Source organism: Artibeus jamaicensis, unplaced genomic scaffold (genome assembly GCF_021234435.1).
Source record: "Artibeus jamaicensis isolate MK-2021 breed Jamaican fruit bat unplaced genomic scaffold, CSHL_Jam_final contig_60, whole genome shotgun sequence".
In the NCBI taxonomy this organism is placed as follows: domain Eukaryota; kingdom Metazoa; phylum Chordata; class Mammalia; order Chiroptera; family Phyllostomidae; genus Artibeus; species Artibeus jamaicensis.
The window spans coordinates 3,193,997-3,206,502 of NW_026521900.1; the positions used below are offsets into that span (position 1 = coordinate 3,193,997).

Genomic DNA, 12,506 nt, shown 5'->3' on the forward strand with positions numbered 1-12,506 from the left:
AAAATTGTGTGTAGTCAAAAGGTCCTGACGTTAAGAGTCTAAACACTGAAGCTTGCCCCTGACTTCCTATTTCACATCGAAGTGGCAGTGTTCAGAACTAGATCTGGACTCAAATGGCCTCTTCTTAGCTGTTTGATCTTAAGCAGTCTTAAATTTGATCTCAGCAAGTTATTTCATTTCTCTGGGCCTCAGTTTGCTCATCTGTAAAAGGCAGCTATTAATACCTACCATTTGGGTCGTTGTAAGGATTAAAGATACACTGAAATACTTAGAACAGCGCCTGGCAACAGTAAGCTCTAGGTAAACATTCAGCTATTACTTTATATTGACCTAAATGTGCCCTTCCATCAATCAGATTTCTAGGCAAGGTATTTTAACAAATCACAGCCACTTGGAAGCAGAGGCAATTTATAGAAAATTGTAAGATCATGGTCTACTGGAGTTGTGTAGTAAAATGCTGGCTGGCCTCTGCTAAGTTTTTCTTAACAACCTCAATACTAAATCTATACTAAATAAATTTCAAATCATTCCCTTAAGACACACTGTCCATTCCCATCAACACAAATGAAACAAAATTTCACAAGAAACAATAAAATATACATTAACATTTGCCCTTTCTGTCCCTTAAGTCCCCTAACTATAAGTTCTCTTAAAACTTTCAGAATATTGATTTTGTATCAAGAACACTTGGGTAAAAACTAAATATTAAAGCACAATGTAGTAGGTATTTCTTTGGGGGGAGGAAATCATGAAACTTTTTATGTTGAAATTGGATCTGAATTCAGAGTAGTAAAATTGTGCTTCTTGAAGTTATCAAATAAACCAGTTCAAAGAATGATTAACAATAAGCATCCTGTGGCTGAACAGGTTACTGCACTAATTTTCAGTGGTATTCAAATTCAAAATCATATATATTTTAGTTTACATCTGCACTTAGCACTTATCTGCAGTTAATGTTCAAATATAAGGTTCAGCCTATTATTAATAACTTGACATATTCTGTTGAAGTTTTCATTTTTTTCCTAATTCTGAAAGTGCTTTTATACATTCTGAAACAGCATTTCAAGATAGAGAAAAGGTGGCAGATCAGAACCAATTTCTTCTTTTAAGGTTAAATTAATACTAAACCATACTACTACCCAAACATCTTCATGAAAATTAACTAGAGAGTTGGTAGTTCTCTGAAACTTGTGTAAATTTTATTTATTACTAAAATCACATTGAAAACATCTTAAAGTTAAGACCCAAACCCTCTATAAGAAAAAATCTCTATGGGCATCCAGTTCCTGTGATTGAAACTGGGTAACAAAAGAGGCAAAAGACATGGTTTGTGATGAAGCCTAAAATTTGAATGCTAGAGTGTTCAAGCTTTTATAAAGTATATACCAATTCCAAGTACCAAGCATAATTATCAAAATTCAAAGGTGTACTCTTAAATAAGCATCAAAAGCAATTTTGTTCACTGAATCCTATTTTACTTTTGATTTGCACAATGCATTCAGAAATGAGTTACAATTAGGAAAAGTGTCCACTGAATGCGTCATGCTTAAAAATGCAATTAACATTCCAAAACCAACCATACTTACAAGAGAAAATACCTGAAAAGTTAACTATTTTAGTAAAATTACTTCAGGCAATATTATCCTGTAGATAAAAATACATTTGTTGTATTTTTAAATGTAGATTTCTACATGAAAGACAGGATTAAACTCTAAATAGAAAAGGACTGACCCTTGATAAAGACATCTTAGATTGACAAACCGATGCATTAAAGGAAACAGAAGGATAAAAGGTAAGTTAAAGGAAGGATAAAAGTTTAGTCACTTGCTCCTGAATAGTGGCAGAGTTGGGCGAGAGGCAGATGAAGGCATAAAGAAGACATAGAAGAAAGGCAAAGAAGGCCTCAACTCTGACCAGAAATGAACAGAGAATCAAGCAAAGTTGAGAACAGATATGATATAGCTGCAGTGAGATGCTGGACACTAGAATTTGGGTAGTTACAGAAGCTCAATTAAATCATCTAAAATGGAATTAGATAAAACATCTGAAATTTAATGGAGAACTAATATTACAGTGACCAGATAACTTGGCATGGTAGTTGTCATTTGAAAAACCTTCCCAAATAACATCAAGTCACCAGAAGACCTTTGTCTCCTGTTATATTCTTTCAAGCTTATCAAAGTCCCTGACTGATTGGGAGAGACAGCACAGTACTCCAAAAGGAAACTATGCTGAGATGTGTCAGTATCAGAAACTCCATTTGACTCTGGACAGACCCTGGATGTTAGATTCTTCAAAGTGAGGGGATTGGACCAGGTTTCTTCCAAGCAAAAACATTTTATCATTTTATTGATAATTAATTAAACTGGGATTGTTCAGACTAACCCCAACTTTGATGGGGAAGTTAAGCAAGATAAGGAAACATCACAGAAATTTCATGTAAGGACAGAGTACTCAAATCTATTTCCTAACTAATGCTGTATGCAGAAGTATCCTATAAACTAAATTTGCCTAACAGAAAAGTTACCACATCCTCAACAGACCAGAATGTTGAAGTATTTGGGATCCTTGACTAATAGGAAGTACTCACTGTCTCTTTTCAAAGACTGGGTTCTTTCTCTTTTACCAAAATCCTAAACTGAAAGACAACCAAGGTGCTAAAATGTTCACCACCAGTTGATTTAGGAATGTTTGAAGAAAATAAACTTGAAACAAAGAAGCAGATGTTTTTGGTCAAATTCCAGGCAATATATTATTAGAAATTAATTACTGGCCCCACCAGGTTAAAGAAGAAGGGAGGCCCTGAGAAGTCTATAGAGCTGATATACACACAAGTGAGTGTCACTGTTTTTTTTTAAACCTAGTTTTATTAAATATTGCTTCTTTGGGATGTTTTTATAACAACTCCCAGAACATTTCATGTGAGGATTCAAAGCGGTCATAGTAAAATACAGCTTCAATATAAAGTTTATCACAGTTTTACAGTATTCAAAATGACAGACCTGCCTTAAAAAAACAAAACAGAAACCAAAAAGGACTATTACACCCAAAACATAAGAAAACAATTAAATAAACAAGTTTGGCATTTCTGTAACTTTATAGTATAAAACAGAATATTGACTCTATGATTGGCAAGCGGACACTGATGTATTAATTACCTAGTTTGAAACGTGTCCCATTTCAACACACTATACAAGTTCACTATACAAAAGACTGATGGTCTGTTTGATGAAAGAAATGCACCCTGAAAATTTTTGCGAGTTTAGAATATTTAGCTCTTTAAGTCAAAAAGTCCTTTTCCTTTTTAAAACTGAAGGCTGAATTCAGACTTTCATTTGTCAGCCTTCCTGGTTTAAAAACAATAGTGTCTATGGACGCCCACCAGGGGGCAGTGTAAGATTAGCCATTAAATCACGAACAGCTGCAAATATTGTGCATTCACCTGCAACAGAGAAAAATGGTCATTAGCTATTCGCAATACAGGAAAGATGATGTCAACACACCGGTGGGGTAAGGGTAATTAAATCTAAAATTAGCAAGAACTATAAAGATCAAAATAAAAGAATAAATTTTAGTTGCACAGGTTACAGGAGATTAAGCTTTGGAGTTAAGTATCAGATGATTTGGTTTGGGTTTTGTTTTTTCCTCATGAGGAAATTTGGGGCAAGCCTCAGTTAAGTTTGAATTTAAGAAGATATGCCTAAAATTTCTCTAAAGAAACAATGGATTAGGAGAATTGGATAAACCTTTGAGTTGGGCTTCAAGGGTACTTACTGACAATTGGCTTATATATTTTGAATCTAATGAAAAGATGTACATAGTTTGTATTTATGCATTAGGTACACCAATGGTGTCCTTCTAATGCTGCATTAAAGGTCAGATAAAATCTCTATGATGGCACTGTCCAACACAACTTTCTGTGATGATGGAAATGCTCTATATATGCACTGTGGCTACCAAGCACTTGTAATGTAGCTAGCTAGGGTGACTGAGGAACTGAATTTTTACATTTTATTTAATTTTAATTAAATTTAAATAGCCACATAAGACCACTGGCAGTTATACTGGACAGTGCAGTTCTATGACCTCTATTGGAGTTTTCTCCCAAATTTAAAGGAAACAATTATCTTCTGGAGTTCAACATTAAAATTCAAATAATACTTCTCAAAAGTGTATTTTTCTTAAAAGCACTTCAGGGGAGGAAGTGATGGTTTTGGGAGGACGGGAGGAAGACTGAGTTATGGTACAATAACAATCCCCAAACAAGATTTGCTTGGGGGAGTGAGGAAGCTAATGATTCATCCTCTTAATTTCCCCTTTGCTGGAAAAACAAAAAACAAAAAAATACCCTGCCTCTTCCTTCCTGTAAATATTAATATATTTTAATATAATAAACCAAAACCAACTGTAAATATTATAGACCAAAAGCTGTGTCCCTTCCCCAGAGCACAGGCTGACACTACAGTGACTGAAAGCAAAAGAACTTAATTGAAAAGGGAGAATGTGCGGGGGCCCTGTACAAGTTACTACACTCTTCTCGCACTGGAAAATTAAGGTACAGAAAGAAAATGAAATCCAAAGGTTTAACTTATCTAAGGCAGAAATATAACAAAACAAAACAAAAACCCAACTTCCAAAATATACCAACAATTTCTTAAAAGAAGTTATGTCTTTCTTTTTCCATTTTAAAAACACATTTTCATTATTGACAGAAAAATGCTTGATTGCCATAGGATCAAAACATTATTTGCTTTTAATTTTAAATTCCACAGACATAATAATCATGTTTGTGAAAGAATAGTGTTTATTATCAAAGTTCTACTGAACTACTACGTTGAAAATTCTGATAGCTTTAAACTTTCATTCTTAAGGACTTATTTTTAGCTGAAAGAAGAGATAAGTCAACGGATGAAAGCAGAAAATTTTAAGAAGCGGAAGTATTACAACAAAAATAGCATACCCTTCTCTATTGCCCAGTGCATTCCTTATAAACTAAACTTGAGTGAGAACTTGCCTATGTATACAATATGGGGAAACAAACAGCTAAAAATATAATTTCTCCCATGATTCCTGTTTCTAGTAAAATTTTGACACTGGTACATAAAAATGTTTCAGAGAACAACTTTCCCTCATTTAAAAACATAATTCTGTTATCATACTATTCTAAACGGAAAGATAGCAGACTTCCGTAATATTAGAAATAAGCAAATTGGAAGAAAAGTTCTCTTTGCTGAGCTTTATGTTTTGTAACCAAGAATTTAGCACTGCCATGAGTTATGTGTTAAGCGTAGGCTACGACAGTTTGAACAGACCTTGTTTGTCTTGCCAGAAACATTCTGGTTCCCTTGAAAATGCTCAGTTTGAGAGCTTCATTGTGCACTTGGTGAAAAGGTTCACTTGCACCCGCCTGAACTTATATAAGAAGCCCAAAAAGCAGTGATGCCATTTGTATCAGCTTTTATTCTTCACAAAACATTTTGAAGATACAGAACTTTTTAATGATATTGTTCTATTCATGATTGAACCGTGAAATATGAGAAACCAACATGCATTTCAACTTGGTGATGTACAGAGTGGCAGGTATCAATGGTAGGGCAGAAATTCACAGCCATGGCAAATTCTATCATCCTAACCTAGGGCTTTGTGGCAATGTGTGCTATAAATACAAGCTTCTGGCATTAGCAACTGAGTCAGTCCCAATAGTAAGTCACTGACAAAAATAAAGTCCAGGCAGCAGAGACATGGACAAAAACAAAGAACCAGTGAGAAAGGAAGAAAGCGACAGGCAGACATTAAAGGGCCACAGCAACCAGAACTCTATTACTAGGATTGGGGGTGAGGTGGGTAAAGAGAGAGCAGCGCGGAGGAAGGGGGAATCTCTCAAAAGAACACATAGGCAATTAAACATCATCTACTGGTCATGTACCTTGTCGTGGTGGGTTCATCTCTGCAAACCTCTTCAGAATGTTGCTGACCATCATAGGAGCAGCAACAGAAGAGTTCTGCTGTCTGGGAATGTCTGCCTGCTGGGTTGTACCTGAAGCCATGTCATAAATGATTGGAACTATAATACTAACAGGTTCTTGGGGAGGGACCGATGTTTTCTGAGTTAGCTGAAGCTGTAAATACACAACACACACAGAGAGAATAAAAATGGTTAAAATAAAACATTTGAGCAAATTTATCAAAGGTACTATCATTTACTGTCAGATTAAGACACATCAAGCAAAAGAAAACTAAATGACACGTGACACACAACTGATTATGATTAACATGCAACTGTCAGATAATGCAGTTCAGCAACTTTCTACTAATACTAAAGGAACTAGGATCACACAAAGCCTAAACTGACAAGGAATCTGGATCAATATTGGCAGCAACAGATAATTTCTGCAGTTATCCAAAAGGTGCTGTATTATCCTCACATGGCTTTTTCTTCAGAAGCTCTGCACATACACATATGCTGGTTGGTACTTACAAAAAACAGTATTTTGGATTTCAGCACCACAGCAGGAGTCCCAGGAGGTGCAATTGGTGGTGCGCTGGGAGGGATCGTCAGGCAAAACTGAACATTCCATTTTAGCTGTGTTGCCTGGTCAGGAAACTGTTTTGAAAAAAAAAATCAAGATAAAATTATATGAACATTAGGAATCTGGAAAGTTATACAGAATTTTATTTTATACCAAATTATATCAGTAAACAACATAAAGTTGGTAACCGCCCTGTTTTCAAAGGAAATATATATGTAAAGTTACTAATTCAAGTCAACTATGCATTTATGTGATGTCTCCCCTTCTCTCTTCTCACTTCATTAATTCCTATGAATTCTGCATCCTCAGTGTCTCTGACATCTGTTCTATTTTCACTGATGCCATGGAGCTCAGGTTTTATTACTTCTCCCATGACCCCTTAATGGGGTCGCTTCTCCCAGTCCACCCTCACACCACTGCCAATGTTCTAGACTTGGGGTACCCAACCCCCCAGCTGTGGACAGGTACTGGTCTGTGGCCCGGGGTACTGGGCTGCACAGCAGGAGGTGAGCAGTAGCCCAGTGAGAGAAGCTTTGCTTGAAATATCATCTGAGCTCAGCCTCTTGTCTCCCCCCATTCCCACCTCACTCAACCAGTCCCTGGTGCCAAAAAGGTTGGGGACTGCTGTCCTAGAGAATGGTTCTAATCTAGCTCACGGATGTTCAGTGACATGCAATGCTACATGTTGTCCTCCACCTCCTCCAAGGATCAATACCTGGCATTCAAGGCCCTTCTTAACCGGTACCAATCGACACCCCCCAGTTTCAGTTCCAATTCCTTTCCTAAAACAAACTAGTCAGAGTATGTTAATAATTTTAAACTATATCCACTAATGCTTTTATAGCCACATAAATATTTACTCCTTTAAAAACCTGAATATCTTTCTGACATAAATAATGTTTCCTGTGGCCTATCAGAGCAGAGGCCATACTGTCCCAATATTAAAACACCAACCCCCAAAAGAAGTGAGGTATTTGGAATCACCCAAAGCAATAGTAGAAACATTAAAATGAAAGGACTACTGTGAGACTGGAATAATATAATCAGCTATCATCTGGATTCTATCTATACAATTATATAATCTCATATGAAAGAAAAGAAATTCAAAATCTCATGGAGAAGATAGATTTTTGATAAATGGCATTAGGGCAATTGGCATCTGAAAAAGTTGGATCCATACCTCACGCACATGACACCTAGACACATTTAAAATGGATCCAAAATTTAAATATGTAATTTAATTTAAAAATGACTCCGTATAGTATTAGAAGAAACCCTGGGAGAGTTATTTCATTATCTGGGAGTAGGAAGAGTATATTAAATACATTTGTTTCTATAAGAGGTAAGCCAGTGGTAACTCAGGTTGCTTGTGGGGAAGGAGACTAGATGGCTGGACAGGGATGAATGAGAAATTTCCCACTGTATTTTCTTATTCTAAATTCAAAAGATACGAGAGGATTATGTTGCCTACTCAAAACATAATATTCAAGTGAGAAATCAAGAAGAATTTAAGAGAAAAATAAAAGTACCTATACAGGTAAAAACCAGTGAACATTGTTCCCACCTACTCCAACATCCTTAAACATACCTGGCTATAAAAGTTCGTGTTTCTCTGTAACTTACCAGCTCTAGTTTCATAATATGCACACAGTCCCTGAGGATGTGTGTAGGAGCTCCTAAAAGTTTGGTGAAGGCTATTAATGTATTGGCTTTAAATGGTGGTCCAGCAACCTACAGGGACAAATAAAGCAGGTTATTTTTCATTGCACTTTGACTCTTCTGTTTCACTGATTACATTAACATTATGCATTAAAAAAAAACACATACTCTTGTTTCAAAGAATTTCTCCAAAACTTGAAGTTCATCAGGTTTCCACTGTCCTGCGTTCTCAGGTGTTACTTTTAGCTGAAGTGTTTGGTTGGTTTTGGGACTAAGAGCGACTCTGCATTTCAGCGCATCTGTCTTAAACATGATCACCCCAGGTTCATTGGAATTTATCAGCTGCAGCTGCAAAACAACGATGCATCAAATTAGCATGTAAAAGAATATGTAAGACAAAGAAAAAAATGAAATGTTACCCAGAAAACCCTTTTAAAAGAAAAACAAATCTGTTGCTACCTGTTCTGAAACAAAGTATGTAGGCGCTGAGCAACAAAACTGCTAACAACGCTGCAAAGACAGGCAATCAGACATTACATGTCTCTTGAAAAAAGAATGTATAACACTACCAATAAAATATACTTGCAAAACAATAACCAACTTGAGCCTGAATTACAGTAGTTAGACCCACAGGATCGATTCATATTATAGATCTAGAGGGGTCAAAAGAACACGTTAAATGATTCTAAAGGGATGCAACCAGCAAAATCCAGATTCTGACAAACTCTATAGGACAAATGATATTTCTTAAACAAATAAATTATGTAAGGAGGAATGGGGGAATCTATAGTTTGAGAGAGACTAAAACTTGCTTGGGTTCTGATTCAAAGTGTAAAAATGTTGATAAATTGTGAAATCTGGACACCAACCATATTTGACAATAAATTGTATTTATGGATGAAATGATATCTGGAATTTTGCTGTCAAACAATCTGGGAGGAACTACAAATGAAACAATATTGGTATCAGTTACTGTTGAAGGTGGGTGATGGGAACAAGAGAGGTTCATTATCCAATTCCACTTGTGTATATACTAAACATTTTCCCACAATAATAAGTTTTAGAAAACTGGCACATTAGGAAAAACAAACAAACAAAAAAAGGTCTGGATTGGGACCTTCTTTCTGCTAGTCCAGGGGTTGGTAAGTATTTTAGACTATATGGTCTCTGTTACAACCACTCAATGATGCCACTCTGGCTGGAAGCAGGCATAGACAACATGTATTGAGTGGGTCTAGCTGTGTTCTAATAAAACTTTATTTACAGAAAACAGCTGGTAGGCAGGACTTGCCTCCAAGCCCATAGTTTACTGACCTCTACTCTAGCCTGTATGTTGATTATGCTGATGAGAAAAATTAATTTTAAAACAAGCCAAACATGTATATGGCTTTTAAGTGGCAGAGGTGAGCCTAGATCAGATTACCATTTTAAATGCCAACTTATTTTAACCTATGTTAAAACCTTTATTTTTTTCAAATCTGAAAATAAAGCTTGCCACATAGCTTGGTGCTATCCATAAAGTGAGTATTTTCAATATTCATCATCCTGTCTACCACCTCATTAACACATATACACCTCAATAACAACAGTAATTATAAGTAACTAATATGTATTGAATACCAAGACATTATGCTACAAGCTTTATGTGAAATATCTCAAATTCCCACAACCGTTATGAGCTAGGTAGATACTATTATCTACTATTATCAGAGATGTAGAAAAATAGCCAAGCTCATCTTAGCGGGTGGCATGGTTTGCCTACAAATCCAGGCAGCTCGACTTTAGAACAGGTACTCTCAACTCTGAATTATCTCCTAAGGGTACCACCACAAGATAGGTTAAAATTCCTCTTCTACCAGGGTTTTAATCAATTCAAACTATTTGTGTATTTTAAAAAGCAGCTTTCAGCCTTGTGATCATAATTTTATTTCAGTGGGGACTGAGATTTGAAGTTAGCCTTCCTGCAAAAGCATCCTAGAGGACAAGTAGCTACTCATGTTATTCTCTACAAAGCCAGATGTCCTGGCTACACATGTCCTATGATATTGAGTGAACCTATCTCCAGGTCCATGTTAGCCACAGCATGAAAAATTATAAAATGAAGAAATATGTTAACATAAGAATGGAAAAGAAAATAGTGAAGTCCATTTGTAATGCTAGGGCTGGGTGCAAAGTGTAATGCTAACGAGCTGGTTAACGGAGGCGAGGAAGTATCACTTTAAGTTCAGATCCTCTCTGAGGGGCAACTTAGCATCTGCCTTTGACAATCACTACTTATCAGTTAGTTCACTAGGTACCCATACCGTTTCTTGTTGAATAATTCTTTGAAGATGTCTTCTCATGATGACCGATCCAAGGAATCTTTCAAGTGGAGAACAAAGGTAACTACCTGCCAGGCCAGGCACGAGGCCTGGTGTTGGAGAGGGCAGCAATAAAATGTTCAAGGCACTGTGAGTGAGGATGGTGGGTATGGAGGCTGCCCAGGAGCGCTGAGGTAGTTTACGAGGTGGGGGCATGTTTGTTGGCATCGTTTGGGAACCTTATGGGAAGGAAAACATGTCACTTCATTTATAAATACATATTATCTCATTGTTCCCTGATTTGTTTTTAGTACAAATCTTTGACATTCTACAGTAATCTGTACTGTTTTAGTTGCTCCTTGTGGTGTAACAATCACATATTAGCTTCCTTTGCAATGAGACTTTGAAACAACGCCTTCAAGAAGGAACGCAGTCAATCTATTGCTCTACCTGGATTCTGAGTTGGCTTTCTGATTTGCCGTGGCCAACAGAATGCAGTGGCAGTTATGCAGTGCCAGTTGTAAGCCTAGGCTTTCACTCACTCTCTTGGAGCTCCCTGTCCAGCCATCAGGTGAACAAGCCCAAAATTAACTACAAAATTGCATGGAGCAGAGAGAAGCCATGCGGCTGGGGTCACCTTAGATCAGCCAGGACCCAGCCAACCCAGGAGCTGACCACAGATGCATAAGTGGACCCAGTAGAGCCTGGAAGAATCACCCAGCTTGCCTCAGCCCAAAATGCCAAACTGCAGAATGGTGAGTGAACATCTAACTGCCGCTTTAAGCCACTAAAAGTCACATAGCGAAAGCTAACTAACTTAATTGTATAATTCTTCTCTTCAGTGTGAATTTGTATAAATCTGTCAAAAACTTTACATATCTTTTCAGGTCTAGTATTGCAGCTAAGGTAGTAGTCATAACACAGGTCTCAGAAAACTTCTGGAAGAGACATTTCTCTTTCTTAAATTTTGCCTAACTTTGAAAATTAACTCTTATTGTCGCCAATTTGCTAAATGGATAAAAGCTGAAATTATTAAGCTTCCCCATTCAACAAGTAGATCATGATCTTCAAATGTGAGTATAGAATAAAATAGGCTATTTGTTGGTTATACTAAAAGCAAACATAAAAATGTTGATTATGCTCACTTGTTCCAGCTCGAGGGGAATGAGAAGCATCTGGAACTGGAGAATGTAGTGATGGGTTGGCTGGTGACATTCCAGGCAACCGCGTTGCCGGGGAGGGGCCAGACACTTGAGGAGACCCTGGCCAGTTCCCTGCCCGTCCACTTGGTGACACCATAGTGTATGGAGAACTGGGGTCCAGGGTTCCTATAAACAAGTAAACAACGGGTTTTCAAAATCTGTATTTTAATCACAGAAAAGTATTTGACAGCATTTAAATGTTTATACCCTATAGAGTGATACTTTTTTTCCTTTCTGTATGATATTTCACTGAAGCATTATGTTTCTTAGCATGGCACATCTGACTATTTTGTGTAGTTTATATACTTTTTAACATGGTATAAAAATTACATAAAACAAAACTGAGAAAGGATAAAATTTACCTTCACATGACCTTCAAGATGTGTCATATCTACCAACTTACACCATGTAATAATCAACTATATGTTTGAAAATATTAAGGAAAAAAATCTCAAAGCTCTATTAAGGAAAGAAATCTTACATTTTTAAAACAACTCCCACAAATTATGTTTTCATTCTACTCAGAGGAGGCCGAAAAGATAAATATTTTCCATTTTCTTTATTTAGTGAAGGCTGCATTGAGTAAGAAATGAACCAAAGAATTGGGTTTTGAAAGCAGCGATTTTCTGAACAATTTGGTATTTAAATTTTACCCTGCAGACACTTTTACATTTATACCCCTTTGTAACTAAATGACAAACTGAAAAAAATTTTTCTATCATATTATCAGAGGGTAAATGGTACTTAGAAGTCTTATAAATTAATAAGAAAAAAACACAAGAACACAGGGAAAGGATATAAACTGGCACACGTAA

General features: G+C 36.5%; 1 protein-coding gene across 5 annotated transcripts in view; it reads right to left on the reverse strand.

The window, feature by feature from the left end:
* Positions 1–895: 895 nt before the first annotated feature.
* The window catches only part of MED14 (mediator complex subunit 14), a 75,880-nt gene continuing 64,269 nt past the window's right edge, over positions 896–12,506 (reverse strand). For 2 of the 5 annotated variants that reach the window (XM_053670573.1, XM_053670571.1), the window contains 7 exons: positions 11,635–11,817; positions 10,493–10,728; positions 8,358–8,537; positions 8,154–8,261; positions 6,479–6,604; positions 5,927–6,119; positions 896–3,442 (listed from right to left, as the gene is read on the reverse strand). In XM_053670573.1, the coding sequence (XP_053526548.1) occupies positions 3,369–3,442; positions 5,927–6,119; positions 6,479–6,604; positions 8,154–8,261; positions 8,358–8,537; positions 10,493–10,728; positions 11,635–11,817 (1,100 nt within the window). In that variant the 3' untranslated portion in view covers positions 896–3,368. The remainder of the gene's footprint in view (positions 3,443–5,926; positions 6,120–6,478; positions 6,605–8,153; positions 8,262–8,357; positions 8,538–10,492; positions 10,729–11,634; positions 11,818–12,506) is intronic. The other 3 variants (XM_053670572.1, XM_037165347.2, XM_037165356.2) reach the window with 3 other exon arrangements.